This window comes from Neomonachus schauinslandi, chromosome 11 (genome assembly GCF_002201575.2).
Source record: "Neomonachus schauinslandi chromosome 11, ASM220157v2, whole genome shotgun sequence".
Lineage (NCBI taxonomy): Eukaryota > Metazoa > Chordata > Mammalia > Carnivora > Phocidae > Neomonachus > Neomonachus schauinslandi.
This window is the reverse complement of record NC_058413.1, coordinates 57,929,100-57,952,448: the sequence shown is the minus strand read 5'-3', so window position 1 is coordinate 57,952,448 and position 23,349 is coordinate 57,929,100. Positions and strand designations below refer to the sequence as shown.

At 37.6% G+C, this 23,349-nt stretch overlaps 1 protein-coding gene across 1 annotated transcript in view; it reads left to right on the top strand.

The window, feature by feature from the left end:
• NARS2 (asparaginyl-tRNA synthetase 2, mitochondrial) overlaps positions 1–23,349 on the top strand; it is a 131,775-nt gene that overhangs the window by 50,310 nt on the left and 58,116 nt on the right. Inside the window, exon 6 of the mRNA XM_021704658.1 lies at positions 6,259–6,353. Coding sequence (XP_021560333.1) covers positions 6,259–6,353 — 95 coding nt within the window. The remainder of the gene's footprint in view (positions 1–6,258; positions 6,354–23,349) is intronic.

Below are 23,349 nucleotides of genomic sequence, written 5' to 3'. Positions count from 1 at the left end.
AAAAGTACTGTAATAAATAGTCTTAAACATATTCCCTAATGGACTTGTAGAAAAATTTCTCTGGAATATATATCCAGGAGTGGAATTCCTAGGTCATAGAGTATATGTATTCTTAACTTCATGAAGTTCTCCAGAATAGTAGTACCAGTGTAGTATATGACTTTATGAGAGGGTTCCAGTTTTCCTATGAATTAGTTTTCTATGACTTTGTTAGAAATTTATTTTTTTTAAGATTTTTTATTTATTCATTTGAGAGAGAGATAGGTCATGCACATGAGAGCACGAGCGGGGGGAGCAGCAGAAAGAGAGGGAGAAGCAGACTCCCCGCAGAGCAGGGAGCCCGATGTGGGCCTGGATCCCAGGACCCTGAGATCATGACCTGAGCTGAAGGCAGACGCTTAACTGACTGAGCCACCTAGGTGCCCCAAGTTTTCTATGACTTTGTAACAAATTGCCCTAAACCTGTGACATCAAACAATACTTGTTATTACTCAGTTCTGTATATCATTAGTCCAGGATGGTGTAGCTGGGTTCTCCACTCATGGTCTCACAAGGCTGAAAGCAATGTGTGAGCCAGTTGCATTCTCCTCTGGAATTTGACATTCTTTCTCATACTTATTTCGGCTATCAGCCAAATTCGGTTCCTTGCAGTTCTATGATTGAAGTTCCCATCTTACTGCTGACTGTTGGCCAGTTTGTTCTCAGCTCCTAGGAACTGTCCTAAGCACCTTTACATGTGGCCTTCTCCATCTTCAAGCCAACAACAGCTTGTTGAATCCTTCTCCTGCATCAAATCTCTGTCTTCCATTTCTGCAACCATCTGTAGAAAACATTTCCGCTTTTAAAGGGTTCATGTGGTTAGGTTGGGAATATCCAGAAAATCTCCAGAATCTTGAGGGCATCTGATTTGGAACTTTATTTTATTTTTTCATTTTTTTGGATCTTCTAATAAATAAACTGTAAGGCAGGACAAATAAGTATCATCTCACTTTATTTTTTTGCTCATTTAAAAAATTTTTTTCATCATGGTAAGTATAGTCTTTAATCCCCGTCCCCAATTCACCCATTCCCCCTACCCATCTCCCCTCTAGTAACCATCAGTTTGTTCTCTATAGTTAAGAGTCTGTTTATTGATTTGTCTCTCTCTTTTTTCTTTTCCTTTTCTTGTTTGTTTTGTTTCTTGAATTCTGCATATGAGTGAGATCATATGGTATTTTTCTCTGACTTATTTCACTTAGCATTATACTCTGTAGCTCTGTCCATGTTGTTGCAAGTAGCAAGAGTTCATTCTTTTTTATGGCTGAATAATATTCTCATATACATAGATACATATGTATATCTCCCACGTTATCTTTATCCACTCATGTGTTGATGAACACTTGGGCTGCTTCCACAGTTTAGCTATTGTAAATAATGCTGCAATAAACATAGGGATGCATGCATCCCTTTGAATTAGTATTTTTATGCATTTTTGAGGTAAATACTTCATAGCCCAATTACTGCATCGTAGGGTAGTTCTATTTTTAATTTTTTGAGGAACCTCCATACTGTTTTCCACAGTGGCTATACCAGTTTGCATTCCCAAGAGAGGGTTTCCTTTTTCTCTACATCCTCACCAGCACCTGCTGTTTCTTGTATTTTTTATTTTAGCCATTCTGACAGGTGTGAGGTGATACCTCATTGTAGTTTTGATTTGTATTTCCCTGATTAGTGATGTTGAGCATCTTTTTATGTTTCTGTCGGCCATCTGAATGTGTTCTTTGGAGAAATGTCTGTTTGTGTCTTCTGCCCATTTTTTAATCAGCTCCTTCGTTTTTTGGGTGTTAAGTTGTACAAGTCCTTATATAATTTTGGATACTAACCCTTTATTGGATACATCATTTGCAAATATCTTCTCCCATTCAGGAGGTTACCTTTTAGTTTTGTGTTTCATTCATTGTTCAGAAGGTTGTTTGTTTGTTTTTTTTAAAGGTTTTATTTATTTATTTGAGAGAGAGAGAATGAGAGACAGAGAGCATGAGAGGGAGGAGGGTCAGAGGGAGAAGCAGACTCCCTGCCGAGCAGGGAGCCCGATGCGGGACTCGATCCTGGAACTCCAGGATCATGACCTGAGCTGAAGGCAGTCGCTTAACCAACTGAGCCACCCGGGTGCCCTGTTCAGAAGGTTTTTATTTTGATATAGTCCCAATAGTTTATTTTTTCTTATTTCCTTTGCCTCAGGAAACATGTAGAAAACTGTTACTATAGCTGATGTCAAAGAGATTACTGCCTGTGCTCACTGATTTGGAGCTTTAGTTGCAAAATCCTTCATGGCAGTACCTGGCTTAGTGGTTGATTGAATAAACCAGGGGCTGAGAATCTTGGGCATATCTAAGATATCTGCCTACCATACCCTGAATCTGCACCTACACTTGACATTAAATAACTTTATAATCTTTGTCAATCTGGTATATGTAATGAATTCTTCTTAAAGTGCCTTATTTTCACTTGCATTTCTTTAGTTTGTAGTGAATTTGAGTGTTTCCTCATACATCTTAGGCATTCGAATTTTCCTTTTTTTTGTAAATCTCTTTTCATATCCCTTGTCCAGTTGGGGAGCAGTTTATTTTCTTTCTTGTTTTCTTGTCACGCGGTCCTTATATGTCCTGTCCATTAATCACTTGTCAATTTAGATGCTGAAAATATCTTAATTCTTTTTTTTATGACTTTATTGTTTTATTATGTTAATCACCATACATTACATCATTAGTTTTTGATGTAGAGTTCCATGATTCATTGTTTGCGTATAACACCCAGTGCTCCATGCAGTACATGCCCTCTTTAATACCCATGACCAGGCTAACCCATTCCCCCACCCTCTCCCCTCTAAAACCCTCAGTTTGTTTTTCAGAGTCCATAGTCTCTTATGGTTCTTCTCCCCCTCCAATTTCCCCCCCCTTCATTTTTCCCCTCCTGCTATCTTTTTTTTTTAAACATACAATGTATTATTTGTTTCAGAGGTACAGGTCTGGGATTCAACGGTCTTACACAATTCACAGTGCTCACCATAGCACATACCCTCCCCAATATCTATCACCCAGCCACCCCATCCTTCCCACCCCCTACCATTCCAGCAACCCTCAGTTTGTTTCCTGAGATTAAGAATTCCTCAAATCAGTGAGATCATATAATACATGTCTTTCTCTGATTGACTGACTTCACTCAGCATAATACCCTCCAGCTCCATCCACGTTGTTGCAAATGGCAAGATTTTATTCCTTTTGATGGCTGCATAATATTCCATTGTATATATATATACCACCTCTTCTTTATCCATTCATCTTTCGATGGACATCTTGGCTCTTTCCATAGTTTGGCTACTGTGGACATTGCTGCTATGAACATCGGCATGCACGTACAATGGAATGTGGCTGGGTGATAGATATTGGGGAGGGTATGTGGTATGGTGAGCGCTGTGAATTGTGCAAAACTGTTGAATCCCAGACCTGTACCTCTGAAACAAATAATACATTATATGTTAAAAAAAAAAAAGATAGCAGGAAGGGAAAAATGAAGGGGGGGGAGTTGGAGGGGGAGACGAACCATGAGAGACTATGGACTCTGAGAAACAAATTGAGGGTTCTAGAGAGGAGGGGGTGGGAGGATGGGTTAGCCTGGTGATGGGTATTAAAGAGGGCTTGTACTGCATGGAGCACTGGGTGTTATACACAACAAATGAGTCATGGAACACTACATCAAAAACTAATGATGTAATGTATGGTGATTAACATAACATAATAAAATTTTAAAACAATGAAATTAAAAAAAAAGAAACCTTTGGCTATTTTCCACAGTTCCCACAGTTGATTCTGACAATTCTTACTCATTATTTTCAGTTTTTCTGTGGAGGGACAGTCTTTCAGAGCTACCTATCTCAGCATGTTTACCAACACCACTCTCAGCAATTACTTTTTATTTTTATTTTTTTTTAAGATTTTATTCATTTATTTGAGAGAGAGAATGAGAGGGAGAGAGAGAGAGAGAGCACAGAGGGGGGAGCGGGAGAGGGAGAAGCAGACTCCCCGCTGAGCAGGGAGCCTGATGCAGGACTCGATCCCAGGACTCCAGGATCATGACCTGAGCCAAAGGAGTCACTCAACCAACTTGAGCCACCCAGGCGCCCTCAGCAATTACTTTTTAAAGTATTTCATAATGTCCCTTTAATATTCTGAAATAAAATGTATAGGTAATATAACTTAATTCATTTAGAAGTCTTAAAAAATCAATGTAATGCGTAAATTGTAATATAAAGAAGTAAGAGGAAGTAATTTTTAAAATGTAGTAGTTATTTTAGTATGTAAGTGTGTATGACATTGGAAGGCATGATGAAGTAGTGATAGTTTATACCTATTTAAATAAGTTGGATTTAACAGATGTAAGAGGGGGGCACCTGGGTGGCTCAGTCATTAAGCGTCTCCCTTCGGCTCAGGTCATGATCCCAGGGTCCTGGGATTGAGCCCCGCATCAGGCTCCCTGCTCAGCAAGAAGCCTGCTTCTCCCTCTCCCACTCCCCCTGCTTGTGTTCCCTCTCTTGCTGTGTCTCTCTCTGTCAAAGAAATAAAATCTTAAAAAAAAAAAAAAAAGATGTAAGAGGATCAGATTCCATTTTGTACAAATGCTAATAAATGAAAGACTAAAATGTAGTCATAAAGACTAGACTTTAAATGCACAAGAAATGAAAGAAATCACTTTAGGAGAAGTCAAGATAGAACACCAATACAAATATAGACTAAAGAGGTGAAGGAAAGGAGAAAATATAATATTCTTATAAATGTGATGGGCCTTATTTGAAACATAATTATTTAGTAAATAGTGAGCAACTACAGAGAACATATTTTTTTTTTATTTTGGAAATCCAAATACAGGTCAAGGCAAATATTTTAGTCTTGTGTACTTGAGTCCTTGGAAACAGTATCCTTTCAGTGAATATGGGATTCAAAGATGGATTTTTAAAAAGCAGTGATAGGACATTTAGGACCAGTATCAAAGTAAGTTTGAAAAATAACAGGCAATTACAAAATAAATGAATGATTTCAATTTGTAATTTTTACACTAGATTTCTCATTCATAAACATATATGCCTGTATATGCTATACAATATTTTTAGCACCAATGGAATTAAATAAGATGACTTCATTTTATGTGTTTCTATAATTCACTATTTGATACTAAGTCTCTTTAAAGGAGTCTCATATTCTCTGTTATGTATTTAAAATTGGCTTTGTTGCTTTTATAGTAACAGCACTGTTACACTAAAATACTTTCAAATAAATGCACAATTTGAAATACAAGAGTAGAGAAATTAACTTTCATCCAAAAAAGTGAGTATAATAGTCATACCTGGATCCAGAAGCTTTCTTAATTATACTATTTAAATTGTGTTTCTGGGGCACCTGGGTGGCTCAGAGTCTGTTAAGCGTCTGCCTTCGACTCGGGTATTGATTCCTCTTGCTCTGCCGCTCCCGCTGCTTATGCTCTCTTTCTCTGTCAAATAAATATATAATCTTTTTAAAAAAGTAAAGTAGATAAATTACGTTTGACCCCCAAATAATTTTTTAGCTTGTTATAAGTGTTGGCTGGCCTGTTTCCTACCTGTTTCAGCTGGAATAATCACCTTATCTATATTGTAAGTTTATAAAAAATCTTTAAATTAATTGCTTCCCATATCTTTTAAACATAGAGTTCTGCTCTTCTGAGTTCTGGGGGAAGTTAAATTAATGTATGTAAAAGTTTATAATGTACTTATAAAAATCTGCATTAAAAATATTAAAAATTTAGTAACATGACAACACATGTTTTAGAGGCTATTCCCTTGAGAAAATCAAATTTCAATCATAGGTCAGAATTTTAAGAGATTAGTCTTCACATTTAAAAATTTTAACTCATAAAAAAATAAAAATTTCAATTCATAATCTCTTTCCTTGGCTTGTCTCTCAATCAGAATCACTTTTTAGGGAGAACTATATCTTGTGACAAAAGTACTTTGTCCTTTGGTTGTATGTTTTGAAAATGCAGAGCAGATATCCTTGACCTTAGCACTTTCTAAGCAGGCATTTTCTCTTTGGGGAGTGTACTGAGAACTGCCTTTATTTTCATGAAAGTGACCTGTCCTCACATATATTTAATTGCATTGGGATTTTTAGTTGTGGCACGTATGTGGATGTGAATGCAGAACAAAATATCTCATAGCTTTTTGTGGCTCATGTTTTTCATTTGCAGCCTTCAAGCAAAATTAAGGTGCCTGAGAAGAATTTCTTCAATGTTCCTGCTTTCTTAACTGTTTCGGGACAACTTCACCTAGAAGTGATGTCAGGGTACAGAATTTTCTTTTCTCTTTTGCCTTAATGGACTACTGATTGTGGATTGGGTGGGAGTGAAATAATGCTTTCTTTCCCAATGCTAAAACCTAAAAATTGAAATTAGTGTTTACAATTAGTCCACTTGAATTCACCAAGGTACATTTAGACTTGACAATAACCAAGTTTCTTCCTAAAATCACATTAGGCTAGACTTTTGGTTTTAGTGAAAAATGTAACACTGGAAAGATGAAGTTGTGATTTTTTTTCCTTTTTGCTAATCTCTTTTTTCTTAAATCTCAAAATATGTAATCAGAATTTAAGTAAAATAATCATGTTTATGAAAGTAAAGGCAGTTATAGTTCATATCTGAACCAAGTATTAGCCCTTTGCATTTAAAAAGGGTACCCGGGGGCGCCTGGGTGGCTCAGTTGGTTAAGCGACTGCCTTCGGCTCAGGTCATGATCCTGGAGTCCCTGGATCGAGTCCCGCATCGGGCTCCCTGCTCGGCGGGGAGCCTGCTTCTGCCTCTGACCCTCCCCCCTCTCATGTGCTCTCTCTCTCTCATTCTCTCTGTCTCAAATAAATAAATAAAATCTTTAAAAAAAAAAAAAAAAAAAAAAAAAAAGGGTACCCGGAACAGATGGAAGAAACACTTCTTTAAGTAATTGGTTTAAATAAAGAAAATTAACTCACAGAACCATCAGGAGTGACATGTAACAAATTAGAAAGTCTTAGAAGTCAGATCACATGGTCTTGAAAATAACATATACTTAGATTCTTTTCTGATTTATCTTTGAGACAAAGTGTTATTTGATAATTCCAATAACAAGATAATTGACAATATTATCAGGATACTGTGCAAAAAACTTACCTTTGTAATAGCCCTGTGAGACTATAGGATTTGCAGAGCAGTGGGTGGAAAAGGTCATGTCAGTCATGTCATGGAAAGTTCCTTATGCCTTTCAAAGCATAATTTTAAGAAATTAAAATCATGGCTCATACAAGTATGAAGTGAACATGTATCAAATATTTTATTCAATTCATTAATTACTAAGGGAGCAAGTAAAGTAGTAAGGCTAGTTCAGAGAGCATTTGAAGAGCTGTGTATTCATAGGCAATTTAATAAGGAAATTTTAGAATAAGATTGCTAGGTTAGGGGGAGGAGCAAGATGGCAGAGGAGTAGGCGACCTGAATTTCATCTGGTCCCAGGAATTCAGCTAGATAGGGATCAAACCATTCTGAACACCTATGAACTCAACAGAAGATCAAAGAAAAGAATAGCAGCAACTCTCTGAACAGAAAAGCGACCCCTTTCTAGAAGGTAGGATGTGCGGAGAAGTGAATCCGAGGCGATATTCGGGAAGATAGACGGCGGGGGAGGGGGCCTCCGTCAGCCGCTACTGGCAAGTGCTAGAGCCGCGGAGCACAAAATCGGAAATTTTAGAAGTTGGCTCCACTGAGGGATGTCGCTCCAGTGCTAAGCGGGGGGGTGGAACCCTCGCGGGACAGTGTGATCTCAGGACCCTCGGGGTCACAGAAAGACCGGGGGTGCCTGAGTGTGGCACAGCTCCCAGGTATTGGAGCAGGGAAGCTGGCTGCAGAGACAGAGCCGAGGAGCGGGCTCTCAGCTTGGGGGTGCCATAAACCATGATCCGCGGCACAGTCGGGCCACTGCTCTTCCAGCAGGGACCCAACAAGCGGAAGATCCAGGGAGACTCACCTTCCTTCCCCCGGGAGGAACGGCGCGGGAGCACACCGCAGGGATCTGCTGGGTTTGGAGACTGCACACGGGGTCGTGTGCCAGAGATAGAGACACTCGGTCACAGGCCGGCTGAGCATGGAGTGCGGCCAGAGACCGGGGAGACGGGAGTGATTGACTGCTTTTCTCTGGGGGCGCAGTGAGGAGAGGGGCCCCGAGTTCTCAGCTCCTCCGGGGCGGAGATTGGGAGGCTGCCATTTTCACTCTCGGCCTCCAAAGCTGTACGGAAAGCTTGCAGGGAACAAAACCTCCCGAGAGCAAACCCGAGCAGATTACTCAGCCCAGACAGGCAAGGGCGGGGCAATTCCACCTCCGGCAAAGACATTTGGGAACCACAGCAACAGGCCCCTCCCCCAGAAGATCAGCGAGAACAGCCAGCCAAGACCAAGTTTACCGATCAATGAGAACGGCAGAACTCCAGCACTAGGGGAATACTGCACATAGAATTCATGGCTTTTTTTCCCATGACTCTTTAGTCTTTCAAAGTTAATTTTTTTAATTTTCTTTTTTTTTTTTTTTGAATTTTTCTTTTCCCTTTTTCATCCAACATCTCATCAGTCCCTTTTTTAAAAAATCTTTTTTATTTTTCATTTTTAGAGTCATATTCTATCCCTTCATAGTAGTTAACCTTATTTTTGGTATATATATATAAGTTGTTCTCTCTTTAAAATTTTGGGATACAGTTTCTTCTAACAGACCAAAATATACTCTAAATCTCTAGTGTATGGCTTTGTTCTAGTCTCCTGCCTGATCACATTCTCTCCTTTTTTTTTTAAATCCTCTTCTTTCCCTTTTCAACCAACTTCTTATCTAATCAATTCCTTTTATAAAATCTTTTATAATTTTCATCCTTACACTCATATTCCATCCCTTCATTGTATTTACCCTTATGTTTATACACATATAAGCTTTTCTTTCTTTAAAATTTTGGGAGGCACTTTCTTCTAACAGACCAAAATACTCCTAAAATCTAGTGTGTCGCACTGATCTGTGCACCAGCCTGATCATATTTGATCATACTCTGTTTTTTTGTTGTTGTTGTTTGTTGTTTGTTTTTTTTATCTTTTTCTTTTTTCTTTCTTTCCCTTTCTTCTCCCCAGGTTTCAGGTCTCTTCTGATTTGTTTATTGTATATTTTTCTGGGGTCGTTGTTACCCTGTTAGCATTTTGTTCTCTCATTCATCTATTCTCCTCTGGACAAAATGACAAGACGGAAAAAATCACCTCAAAAAAAAGAACAAGAGGCAGTACCAACTGCCAGGGACCTAATCAATACAGACATTAGTAAAATGTCGGAAGTAGAGTTCAGAATGACGATTTTAAAGATACTAGCTGGGCTTGAAAAAAGCATGGAAGATATTAGAGAAACCCTTTCTAGAGAAATAAAAGAACTAAAATCTAACCAAGTCAAAATCAAAAAGGCTATTAATGAGGTGCAATCAAAAATGGAGGCTCTAACTGCTAGGATAAATGAAGCAGAGGAGAGAATCAGTAATATAGAAGACCAAATGATGGAAAATAAAGAAGCTGAGAAAAAGAGAGATAAACAACAACTGGATCATGGGGGCAGAATTCGAGAGATAAGTGATACCATAAGTCGAAACAATATTAGAATAATTTGGATCCCCGAAGAAGAAGAAAGAGAGAGAGGGGCAGAAGGCATATTGGAGCAAATTATAGCAGAGAACTTACCTAATTTGGGGAAGGAAACAGGCATCAAAATCCAGGAGGCACAGAGAAGCCCCCTCAAAATCAATAAAAATAGGTCAACACCCCGACATCTAATAGTAAAACTTACGAGTCTCAGATACAAAGAGAAAATCCTGAAAGCAGCTCGGGAGAAGAGATCTGTAACCTACAATGGTAGAAACATTAGATTGGCAACAGACCTATCCACAGAGACCTGGCAGGCCAGAAAGGACTGGCATGATATCTTCAGAGCACTAAATGAGAAAAATATGCAGCCAAGAATACTATATCCAGCTAGGCTGTCATTGAAAATAAAAGGAGATAAAAAGCTTCCAGGAGAAACAAAAACTAAAGGAATTTGCAAACACGAAACCAGCCCTACAAGATACATTGAAAGGGGTCCTCTAAGCAGAGAGAGAGCCTAAAAGTAACATAGACCAGAAAGGAACACAGACAATATACGGTAACAGTCACCTTACAGGCAATACAATGGCACTAAATTCCTATCTTTCAATAGTTACCCTGAATGTAAATGGGCTCAATGCCCCAATCAAAAGACACAGGCTATCAGACTGGATTAAAAAACAAGACCCATCGATATGCTGTCTGCAAGAGACTCATTTTCGACCCAAAGACAGCCCCAGATTGAAAGTGAGGGGGTGGAAAACCATTTACCATGCTAATGGACACCAAAAGAAAGCTGGGGTGGCAATCCTTATATCAGACAAATTAGATTTTAAACCAAAGACTGTAATAAGAGATGAGAAAGGACACTATATCCTACTTAAAGGATCTATCCAACAAGAAGATCTAACAATTGTAAATATCTATGTCCCTAACATGGGAGCAGCCAATTATATAAGCCAATTAATAACAAAAGCAAAGAAACACATCGACAACAATACAATAATAGTGGGGGACTTTAACACCCCCCTCACTGAAATGGACGGATCATCTAAGCAAAAGATCAACAAGGAAATAAAGACTTTAAATGACACACTGGACCAAATGGACTTTACAGACATATTCAGAACATTCCACCCCAAAGCAACGGAATACACATTCTTCTCTAGTGCCCATGGAACATTCTCCAGAATAGATCACATCCTAGGTCATAAATCAGGTCTCAACCGGTACCAAAAGATTGGAATCATTCCCTGCCTATTTTCAGACCACAATGCTTTGAAACTAGAGCTCAATCACAAGACAAAAGTCAGAAAGAACTCAAATACATGGAGGCTAAAGAGCATCCTACTAAAGAACGAATGGGTCAACCAGGAAATTAAAGAAGAATTAAAAAAATACATGGAAACCAATGAAAATGAAAACACAACTATTCAAAATCTTTGGGATGCAGCAAAGGCAGTCCTAAGAGGAAAGTATATAGCAATACAAGCCTTTCTCAAGAAGCAAGAAAGGTCTCAAGTATACAACCTAACCCTACACCTAAAGGAGCTGGAGAAAGAACAGCAAATAAAGCCTAAACCCAGCAGGAGAAGAGAAATAATCAAGATCAGAGCAGAAATCAATGAAATAGAAACCAAAAGAACAGTAGAACAGATCAACGAACTAGGAGCTGGTTCTTTGAAAGAATTAACAAGATTGATAAACCCCTGGCCAGACTTATCAAAAAGAAAAGAGAAGTGACCGAAATAAATAAAATCATGAATGAAAGAGGAGAGATCACAACCAACACCAAAGAAATACAAACAATTACAAGAACATATTATGAGCAACTATATGCCAGCAAATTAAATAATCTGGAAGAAATGGATGCATTCCTAGAGATGTATGAACTACCAAAACTGAACCGGGAAGATACAGAAAACCTGAACAGACCCATAACCATTAAGGAAATTGAAGCAGTAATCAAAAATCTCCCAACAAACAGAAGCCCAGGGCCAGATGGCTTCCCAGGGGAATTTTACCAAGCATTTCAAGAAGAATTAATACCTATTCTTCTGAAACTGTTCCAAAAAACAGAAATGGAAGGAAACCCAAACTCGTTTTATGAGGCCACCATTACCTTGATCCCAAAACCAGACAAAGACCCCATCAAAAAGGAGAATTACAGACCAATATCCTCGATGAACATGGATGCAAAAATTCTCACCCAAACACTAGCCAGTAGGATCCAACAGTACATTAAAAGGATTATTCACCACGACCAAGTGGGATTTATCCCTTGGGCTGCAAGGTTGGTTCAACATCCACAAATCAATCAGTGTGATACAATGCATTAATGAAAGAACAAGAATCATATGATCCTTTCAATAGATGCAGAAAAAGCATTTGACAAAGTACAGCATCCTTTCTTGATCAAAACTCTTTAGAGTATAGGGATAGAGGGTACATACCTCAGTATCATAAAAGCCATCTATGAAAAACCCACAGTGAATATCACTCTCAATGGGGGAAAACTGAGAGCTTTCCCCCTAAGGTCAGGAACGTGGCAGGGATGTCCACTGTCACCACTGCTATTCAACATAGTTTAGAAGTCCTAGCCACAGCAATGAGACAACAAAAAGAAATAAAAGGCATCCAAATCAGCAAAGAAGAAGTCAAACTCTCACTCTTTGTAGATGATATGATACTTTATGTAGAAAACCCAAAAGACTCCACCCCAAAACTGCTCGAACTCATACAGGAATTCGGTAAAGTGGCAGGATAGAAAATCAATCCACAGAAATCAGTGGCATCCCTATACACCAACAACAAGACAGAAGAAAGAGAAATTAAGGAGTCGATCCCATTTACAATTGCACCCAAAACCATAAGATACCTAGGAATAAATCTAACGAAAGAGGCAAAGAATCTGTACTCAGAAAACTATAAAATACTCATGAAAGAAACTGAGGAAGACACAAAGGAATGGAAAAACGTTCCATGCTCATGGATTGGAAGAACAAATATTGTGAAGATGTCAATGCTACGTAGAGCAATCTACACATTTAGTACAATCCCTATCAAAATACCATCCACTTTTTTCAAAGAAATGGAACAAATAATCCTAAAATTTGTATGGAACCAGAAAAGACCCCGCATAGCCAGAGGAATGTTGAAAAAGAAAAGCAAAGCTGGCGGCATCACAATTCCGGACTTCCAGCTCTATTACAAAGCTGTCATCATCAAGACAGTGTGGTACTGGCACAAAAACAGACACATAGATCAATGGAACAGAATAGAGAGCCCAGAAATGGACCCTCAACTCTATGGTCCACTAATCTTCGACAAAGCAGGAAAGAATGTCCAATGGAAAAAAAGACAGTCTCTTCAACAAATGGTGTTGGGAAAATTGGACAGCCACATGCAGAAGAATGAAACTGGACCATTTCCTTACACCACACACAAAAATAGACTCAAAATGGTTGAAAGACCTCAATGTGAGACAGGAGTCCATCAAAATCCTAAAGGAGAACACAGGCAGCAACCTCTTCGACCTCAGCCACAGCAACTTCTTCCTAGAAACATCGCCAAAGGCAAGAGAAGCAAGGGCAAAAATGAACTATTGGGACTTCATCAAGATAAAAAGCTTTTGCATAGCAAAAGAAACAGTCAACAAAACCAAAAGACAACCGACAGAATGGGAGAAAATATTTGCAAATGACATATCAGATAAATGGCTAGTATCCAAAATCTATAAGGAACTTATCAAACTCAACACCCAAAGAACAAATGATCCAATCAAGAAATGGGCAGAAGACATGAACAGACATTTTTCCAAAGAAGACATCCAAATGGCCAACAGACACATGAAAAAGTGCTCAACATCAGGGAAATCCAAATCAAAACCTCAATGAGATACCACTGCACACCAGTCAGAATGGCTAAAATTAACAAGTCAGGAAATGACAGATGGTAGCAGGGATGCGGAGAAAGGGGAACCCTCCTACACTGTTGGTGGGAATGCAACCTGGTGCAGCCACTCTGGAAAACAGTATGGAGGTTCCTCAAAAAGTTGAAAATAGAGATAACATACGACCCAGCAATTGCACTACTGGGTAGTGCAAGTACCAAGTAGTTACCCCAAAGATACAAATGTAGTGATCCGAAGGGGTACGTGCACCCAGATGTTTATAGCAGCAATGTCCACAGTAGCCAAACTATGGAAAGAGCCAAGATGTCCATCTAAAGATGAATGGATAAAGAAGAGGTGGTATATATATACAATGGAATATTATGCAGCCATCAAAAGGAATGAAATCTTGCCATTTGCAACGACGTGGATGGAACTGGAGGGTATTATGCTGAGCGAAATAAGTCAATCAGAGAAAGACATGTATCATATGATCTCACTGATTTGAGGAATTCTTAATCTCAGGAAACAAAGTGAGAGTTGGGGGGTGGGAGGGGTGGGGTGGCTAGGTAATAGACATTGGGGAGGGTATGTGCTATGGTGAGCGCTGTGAATTGTGTAAGACTGTTGAATCCCAGACCTGTACCTCTGAAATAAATAATGCATTATATATTAAAAAAAAAAAAAAAGATAGCAGGAAGGGAAAAATGAAGGGGGGCGAGTTGGAGGGGGAGATGAACCATGAGAGACTATGGACTCTGAGAAACAAACTGAGGGTTCTAGAGGGGAGAGGGGCGGGGGGATGGGTTAGCCTGGTGATGGGTATTAAAGAGGGCACGTTCTGCATGGAGCACTGGGTGTTACACACAAACAATGAATCATGGAACACTACATCAAAAACTAATGATGTAATGTATGGTGATTAACATAATATAATAAAAAAAATTTTTATAGTTTAAGAAAAAAGAAAGATTCCTAGATTAGTTACAAATTCATTAATGTCCTACAGATCAATAACCTTAACCTTTGGAATTTTCTCTTCTACCTGACAAAAATGATTTTCAACTCTACGAGACAGATATTTACAAGTTAATATGTAACTTTACTTAATCTGGGATATTTAATTCGGTGGTAAATGGAATAATGGAGCAAAGTATATTCTCATAAGTAATTAACCTTTGAATGTGTCTTTGTCCCCATATTCCATTGAACGGGCACACTGTCTACCTTTTGGCCTTATATCCAAGTTTTAGATAATCTTCTTAAATTTTTGGTATTCATTTTTTTAATGTATAAAGTTAAGGCAAAGTACCTTCCCCTCAGAAGTGTCATAGTATGTGTGAAAGGTGTAAATTTACCAAGTGTTTGCCATTATAATACCACTAGTAGATTAAATATGTTCCTTCTTTCCCAGTAAAGTGCAGTGAACCAAGAACACAGTATACAGTGAAACTTGACAGAAGATTGACTTGGCAGGATATGAGGTTCTGTATTTTTTTAATGTGTTTGAAGTGTTTCTAATAATGTCAGTCAAATGTGTCTAGTTGAATATGCATAGTTCTAGGATTATTAATATGCAGTACCTCATGTTTCAGATTAATGCCTGATTTAATCTCCAGTAAGAAATTGTTAGTCTTCCTTCAGCCTTTTCTTTAATTGTATTTAACAGACTTTCAAAATGGAGTAAATGTAGTTAAATTTAGAAGTTTAACATTTTCCAAAAGGATATCTATGTTGGGTCAGTGGTTTTATGGCTCCACTTTAAAGTTTAATTTGGTAGTTGTTGTTTTTAATAAGCTTTCTATTTTTGAGTAATTTTTAAATATATAAAAGTAGCAAAGACAGTGCAGACTTTTTATATACACCTCTTGCCCAGTGTCCCCCATTGTAAATATTGCACATTGTCATGGTATGTTTTGTCAAAATTAAGAATCCATTGTTAGTACATTGCTGTTAACTACATTCCAGACTTTATTTGGATTTCTCGTTTTCCACCAGTGCCTTCTTTCTTCTTCCAGGGTCCAGTTCAGGGTACCACATGACTTTTAGCTGTCATGTTTTCCCCAATCTCTTCTATTCTGTAACAATTCCTCAGTCTTTCCTTGTTTTTCATGACTTGTAGAATGTATCCCAATCTGAATTTGTCTGATGTTTTTCTCATGTTTCAACTGGAGTTATATGGGTTTTTGGAAAGAATACCATAGAGGTGAAGTGCTCTTACCATCATCAGGGGGTACATGATATCCAGATGGTGACAACCTTTATTACTTGGATTAGCTAGTGTTTGCCGATATTCTCCACTGAAAATGTACTATTTTTCCCTTTCTTTGTCCTTTAGAAGTAAGTCACTAGGTCTAGCCCACCCTCATTGGAGGTGGGAATAAGGGGTTGGTGAGCTCGAGATGGAATTAAGCATCACCTCCTGGAGGGGAGAGTATTTGGAATTCTTCTATATGGAAGATTTGTTGTCTCTTCACCCTTATTTTTTTTGTTATCATTTATATCAGGATGGACTCATATATTTATTTTATAGGTTGGGTTATACTCTAGTTCTATGTTATGTATTTTGTTGCTCCAACTGTTTTAGTTTTAGCTATTGGGAACTCATTCAGATTAACTCTTGTAGTATCCTTTTGACATGCCCTTATTCTTTTGTTTTTTGAGTATTTCCTTATTCTCTGGTACTGTGAGATAGCCCATATTTATTTATTTATTTGTTTTATATATTTATTTTTTATGATCAGTAAACCTACACTGACACATATTAATACTCAAAGTCCGTAGTTTACATTAGGGTTCACTTTTGGTGATGTACATTTTGTAGTTTTGGATGAATGTGTAATAATGACACGTATCCACCATTGTAGTATCACATAGAATAGTTTCACTGCCCTAAAAATCCTCTGTGCTCCTCCTCTTCATCACTCCCTCCCTCTTAACCCCCTAGCAAACACTGATCTTTTTACTGTCTCCAGAGTTTGCCTTTTTCAGAATGTCATATAGTTGGAATCATATAGTAGGTACCCTTTTCAGATTGTCTTCTTTCAGTTAGTGTAGTATACATTTAAGGTTCTACCATGTCTTTTCATGGCTTGGTAGCTCATTTCTGAATAATATTCCATTATCTGGATGTACCACACTTTATCCATTCACCTACTGAGGGACACCTTGGTTGCTTCCAAGTTCTGGCAGTTATCCTAGGCTTATTTTTTATTTTCCCTACCCTGGCCCTTGATGCAGCCATTTCTCCAAAGAGACTTGGTTCCTTGTATTGGAAAATGTTATTTTGAGGGGTGCCTGGGTGGCTCAGTCATTGGGTGTCTGCATTCGGCTCAGATCATGATCCCAGGGTTCTGGGATCAAGCCCCGCATTGGGCTCCCTGCCCCGGGAAGCCTGCTTCTCCTTCTCCCACTCCCTCTGCTTGTGTTCCCTCCCTCGCTGTGTCTCTCTCTGTCAAATAAATAAATAAAATCTCAAAAAAAAAAATGTGATTTTGAAACCAAGATTCCGTCATTGGGTATCTTGCCACTGGTGGGAGATTATTGCTTCTAAACCCTCTGGGCAGACAGAGCTGTAAATACATTTTTTAAATAAGAGAAAGCTAAGTGTTTTTATTACATTCTGCCTATAAATATAATTTATAAGTGACATGTTTATTCTGAGAGAATTGGAAATATACTAAATTGCAAAACCTACATTCAGAAATGTCATCTAAAATTTTCCATTTCTTGTCAGAGCCAGAATTGGAGGACGGTTCAGCCTAATGTATTTGAAAGAGTTTTTGATGATTTTTGTTTTTCTTTTTTTGTTCATTGTGTTTTGTTCTGCTTTTTGCTTTTGGTGTTTTGTTAACAGGTATTTTTTCCTTATTATGTATTTTTTTAGTAAGCTATGAAGGCAGACATATTTCAGGATAAAACATGCTTTCCTCTTGAACATTGCTGTTGGAAATATAAATTGGTATAGCCTTTCTAGAGAAATACCTTTTACCAAGAATTTCATTTCTAGGAATTTTTCTTAAGGGAATGATCTTACAACTCTGTTAAGGTGTATAAACAGAAATGTTGAAAGCAACTTTGTTTATACTAGGGAAAAAGTGCTAACAATCTAAATGTGCATTTAGGAAGATTGATTAACCCTCAGTATACCAAGAAAATAGTCCTCACCATTTACCATCTAGGGGTAATGAACCTTATTTTTTTTTTTAAAGATTTTATTTATTTATTTATTTGAGAGAGAGAGAGAGAGAAACAGCATGAGAGGGGATAGGGTCAGAGGGAGAAGCAGGCTCCCCGCCAAGCCGGGAGCCCGATGCGGGACTCGATCCCAGGACTCCGGGATCATGACCTGAGCCGAAGGCAGTCGCTTAACCAACTGAGCCACCCAGGCGCCCCGGAACCTTATTTTTAATAAATATTTTTAAGCCATCTTACGAATAATTTGCAGAAGTAAAAATAAGGGGTTAGTGAAAATCAACTTCACTAGAATTTTGAGAATGTAAACCTAGCAAACCCCAATTTTTAAAAACTGCTTTATTGAGAGATTTTTTATTTATTTATCATAAAATTTACCAGTTTAAAGTATACAGTTCAGTGGGTTTTAGTATATTTTCACAGTTCAAATGTCACCATAATCTAATTTAAGAATATTTTTATATTCGACTGAGCCACCTGGGTGGCTCAGTTGGTTAAGCATCTGCCTTCAGCTCGGGTCATGATCCCAGGGTCCTGGGATTGAGTCCCGCATCTGGGTCCCTGCTCTATGGGGAGTCTCCTTCTCCCTCTGCCCCTCCCCCAGCTTGTTTTCCTTCTCTCTCTCTCTCAAAAAATAAATAGAATCTTTTTTTTAAGAATATTTTTATCACCCAAAAAGAAACTTCTTCTCATTAGCAGTCACGCCCCATCCTCCTTCCCACTCTAGGCAACCACTTATCTACTTTATGTCTCTATGAATTTGCCCATTTTGGGTATTTCATATAAATAGAATATGTAGTGTATCATATTTTGTTCTACTTTGCATAGTATTTTCAATGTCTGTCCATGTTGTAGCATGTGTCAGTATTTCATTTTTATTTTATTGCCAAATAACATTATATGTGTGAGTATAACACATTTGTTTATCCATTCAGCAGATCATAATGGACATTTGGGTTGTTTCTACTTTTTGGCTGCTATTAGTAATATTACTATGAATATTTGAGTACAAGTATTTGTGTGAACATGTTTGCATTTCTCTTGGGTAGATACTTAGGAATGGAACCTGTGGGTTCACATGGTAATTTTAACTCTGTGAGGAATTGCAGGCTCTTTTCCACAGTGTCTGTACCATTTTACAGCAATCCCACCAACAATGTATAAAAGTTCCAATTTCTCCAATTCTTTTTTTTTTTTATTTGAGAGAGAGAATGAGAGACAGAGAGCATGAGAGGGAGGAGGGTCAGAGGGAGAAGCAGACTCCCCGCCGAGCAGGGAGCCCGATGCGGAACTCGATCGCGGGACTCCAGGATCATGACCTGAGCCGAAGGCAGTCGCTTAACCAACTGAGCCACCCAGGCGCCCCCCCCAATTTCCCCAATTCTTGTCAACACGTACTATATGTCTTTTTCATTGTGCCATTTTAGTACATGTAAAGTGGCATCTCATTATGGTTTTGATTTGCATTTCCCTAATGACTACTGATGTTGAACATCTTTTGGTGTGCCTGTTGGCCATTTGGATATCTTCTTTGGAGTAATGTCTACTTAAATCCTTGATTCATTTTTTGTTTAGTTGGGTTGTCTTTTATTATTTAGTTGTAAGAGTTCTTTATATACTCTGGATACGAGTCCCTTATCAGATACATGATTTATAATTTGTTTTTCCCATTCTATAGGTTGTTTGTTTGTTTTCATTTTCTTGATGATGGTGGTAAAGCCCAATTTTTATCCTCACTTTTCTGGGTTTTGAAAGTATCCCATATAGACACAGCCTTTTGAATGTAGCTAACTGTTTATCAACTGCCATGGGATGAACCAGGAATATATCTATACTTAATACAGATTCTGGATTTCAAATACTTCTTTAGTAGTTTCAAGCTTATTACTTCTGGTTCTTGCACTCACATCATCATAAAGTAATACTTTTGAGAACTTGACAGTTCATAATTTTGAAGAGAGGATGGCCATCTTTTTTTATTCATAATTGCAAAACATTTCTATTTTTAGATTTGTAAACACCAATGATCAAATCACTTAATTTTTTCATTTCTACATGATATTTTTTCTTCCAGAAACTTTTGTATACATACTTGCCTTCAGCCTTTGTTCATTTGTTAACCATATCAAATAAATTTTGGTGCACAAATGTAGATGATGAAAGAATATTGTCACATACCTTTCCAGCAGAACGCTATGATCCGAGTTCCTCTTGCATGTTATTGCATGATGAAGTCCTAACTGTAGAATAACTAATTGGATAGAAATATCATATTTCCTTTTTGCCCTTAGAAATGTTTTATTCACTTATCAATTCTTGGGTTTGAGAAAATTCATTTAGGATATTGTTATCTGTAGGCTCATAGTCTCAGATTTCACTTACACCAATTTTACCATTATTATTGGAGACTAGATTGTTACTCTCTGTCTCTTTGCATTCTTTTCCTGGCTTATTTCTAATATTTATGAAGCATCTTTATCGTTTTTCTTCTCTTTGTCATTGTGAGTGAAAAATAGACGATCTCAATTCTCATCTGTGTTCTCTGAAAACTACAAAAAGACTACAGCATTCATGTCTCCAGCCTTTTCTTAGACCTGTTTGAAAGATGACACAATACTTTGTGTACTGCAATAAGAAAATGTAAGATGAAATAATGGTGATGATTTCTCTCACTCTGCATCTTCCTCTTACCCACTATGCATCCTAGGCATCCATCATTTTCTATTTTCAATGTTTTACTCTTTTTTAACTTAATTAGGAGTAATTGAGTAATGAAATAATGTCTAGGATGAAACAGCAAAATGTTTAAATATACAGCAAAAATAAGATCACTAAACCCCATATAACTTAGATTCATGAAAGGATTCAATAAGTTTTATTCTATTTGAATAAAATACTACAAATTTCACTGTCTTTTATTTATTTATTTTTTTAAGTTTTATTTATTTATTTGACAGAGCTCAAGTAGGCAGAGCAGTAGATAGAGGGAGATGGAGAAACAGGCTCCCCACTGAGCAGGGAGTCCGATGCGGGGCTCGATCCCAGGACCCTGGGATCATGACCTGAGCTGAAGGCAGAGGCTTAACCAACTGAGCCACCCAGGTGCCTCTTCGCTGTCTTTTAGATAACCTTGATAGTAGACTGAATTATGTACCCCCCAAAGACAATTACAGTAAATTACAGCCTTTTTTTGAAAATAAGGCCTTTGAAGATTAACCCATTAAAATAGTGAATTAGGGTGTGCCTAAATTCAATGACTATTATCTTTATAAAAGAAAGTAGAAGGAGATTTAGATTCAGAGATGTGGAGGAATAGGCACAGAAAGAAGGAAGACCATGTGAAGGAGGCAGAGTTAGGAGTAATGCTGAGGAATGAATGCTAAGGATTTCTGAGAGCCACTGGCAGACTTCTTCCCTAGAACCTTAGAAAGAGCATGGTGCTGACAACACCTTGATTTCAGACTTTGGCATTTATAGCTGTGAGAGAATAAATTTCTGTCCTTTAAGACACCCAGTTTGTGGTAATTTGTTATGACCACCTTAGGAAATTAATACAACCTTTAAGAAAGTATATATCATGAGATACTAATATTAAGAAATAGTTAAAACTGTTCAACAACAGACTCTTAACTATAGAGAACAAACTGATGGTTACCAAGGGGAGGTTGGTGAGGGGATGGGTTAAATAGGTGATGGGGATTAGGAAGTGCGCCTGTTCTGATGAGCAATGGGTGATGTATGGAAGTGTTGAATCAAGTGTATTGTACACCTGAAACTAATATAACTGTATGTTAATTATACTGGAATTAATTTTTTTTAATTCTTTGTGTTTCAAAAAACAACAACAAAAACTGCTTAACAAAGAAACTTAAAAATTAAAACTGGGTATAATGGACCCTAGCAATAAACTGAGGGTGAAATTAATTATGAAATCATCCAAACATTGGATTACTGTACAGCCATTAAAACTGATGATAAAGCTTTACAACATGTTACAAGAAAAACAGTGGTTATGAAACGGGAAGTAGAATGTGTTTCAAGGTTTTACTCTGTGTGTGTGTGTGTTTGTGTGTGTGTGTGTGTGTGTGTAGGAAAGAGTCTGGAAAAATATACACCAGTGTTCAACTAATAAGCAATGGCTGTCTCTACTCATTTTCATTTTCTTCTTTAAACTTGTCTTTTATTCAGATTCAAAAACCTAGGTTCAAAAAATCAGCTGTTTCCTTGAGGGTGGGGTGGGTAATCAGCTTGGAGTTCCAGTTAATTTTTTTTTTTTCCAGTTGATTTTATTCCAGTTTGATTAATTGTTTGCTTTGTGTTTGGTACGAGCACTCTTAAAATCATTCCCCTGGGTCATCTCATCAGTGCAGATGCTGAGCTCAGAAGCCATGAAACATTCATACTCAGGATGTACTCATCCTGTTAAGTGGCTGTGGTAAGAATGTCAACATGTGAACCTGAGTTAGACTGAAATATCCTTTATAACTGAGTGTGAAACTGTCTTCCCATCCCACATCACTTTCTTATTCTTCATCCACTTGATGCTTATCTGAACTTTGTTAATTTATACTCATTTGATTTTCGAGAGTTTTTTTGCCTATGGCTATTTTATTTGTGCTGTGCATTTTCACACACCTCTGTGTTTCTAATGCCCCTCCCTGTAGCATTAGACTGCTTTTCCATATCTCATTCCTCCAGGGCTCAACTGAAAGAGGGCTTTCTTCTTGACTCCTTTCCTATTTTTCTCAATAGAAATTATTTTTCTCTTTTTCTCCTGTCTTACAGTACTCACCTATCTCATGTCCTAAAGAAAAAAAGTTCCTCTTATTTTTAATGTTTATCCAGTTCGTAGTTCTTCTCATGTCTATCTCGTAGATTATAAACATCCTAAATATCTGCATCTACTAAAAATAGTAGATATTCTGTAAGTATTGTTAAACTGAATTTGTAAAGCACAAATTCTCATTCTTCTAAACTATTGTGTATAGTTTCTACTATAGAATTAAGCCCACAACAGAGTTAAATATGTTAATCACTTTTTTTACTCTATTTCATGGGAAAGCTATCACTATGAAACTTTGGGATCTTTATTTGCTGAATGTATGTGAATAATGATGGTTCTTTATGCTATTATTCTTCTTGATAGTGGGACTTAAAACAAAGAGATTTCTTCTTTTAGTGTATTATGTATGTTAAAAATGAACTATTTTGATGGAAATATGAATTAGCAGACTATTGGTATAAAAGACTCAGGAATTTCGTTATCACCTTACCTGTTTTCTCACTTGAACAATATAGCTAGGGAATGAGCATTTCGGGTAAATTAAGCAGCAAGTGGAGAGGGTTTAGTAGGGATATTTAGTTTGTTTGGGTACAATACAGAGAATGTGAATATTTGGATTAACCAGGGGTTGGGTGTTGCCAAGTTCGATTGATGGAAATAGATAGGTACTGAAGGTCATGATAGATCAAGGAGGAGTGAGGAAATAGGGGTAGTAGGTGATGATAGAAAAAAATGGTGGACTTAAAGAATTGGACGTCTTAATGAAGAATTGTGGGTGTGGAAGTACAAG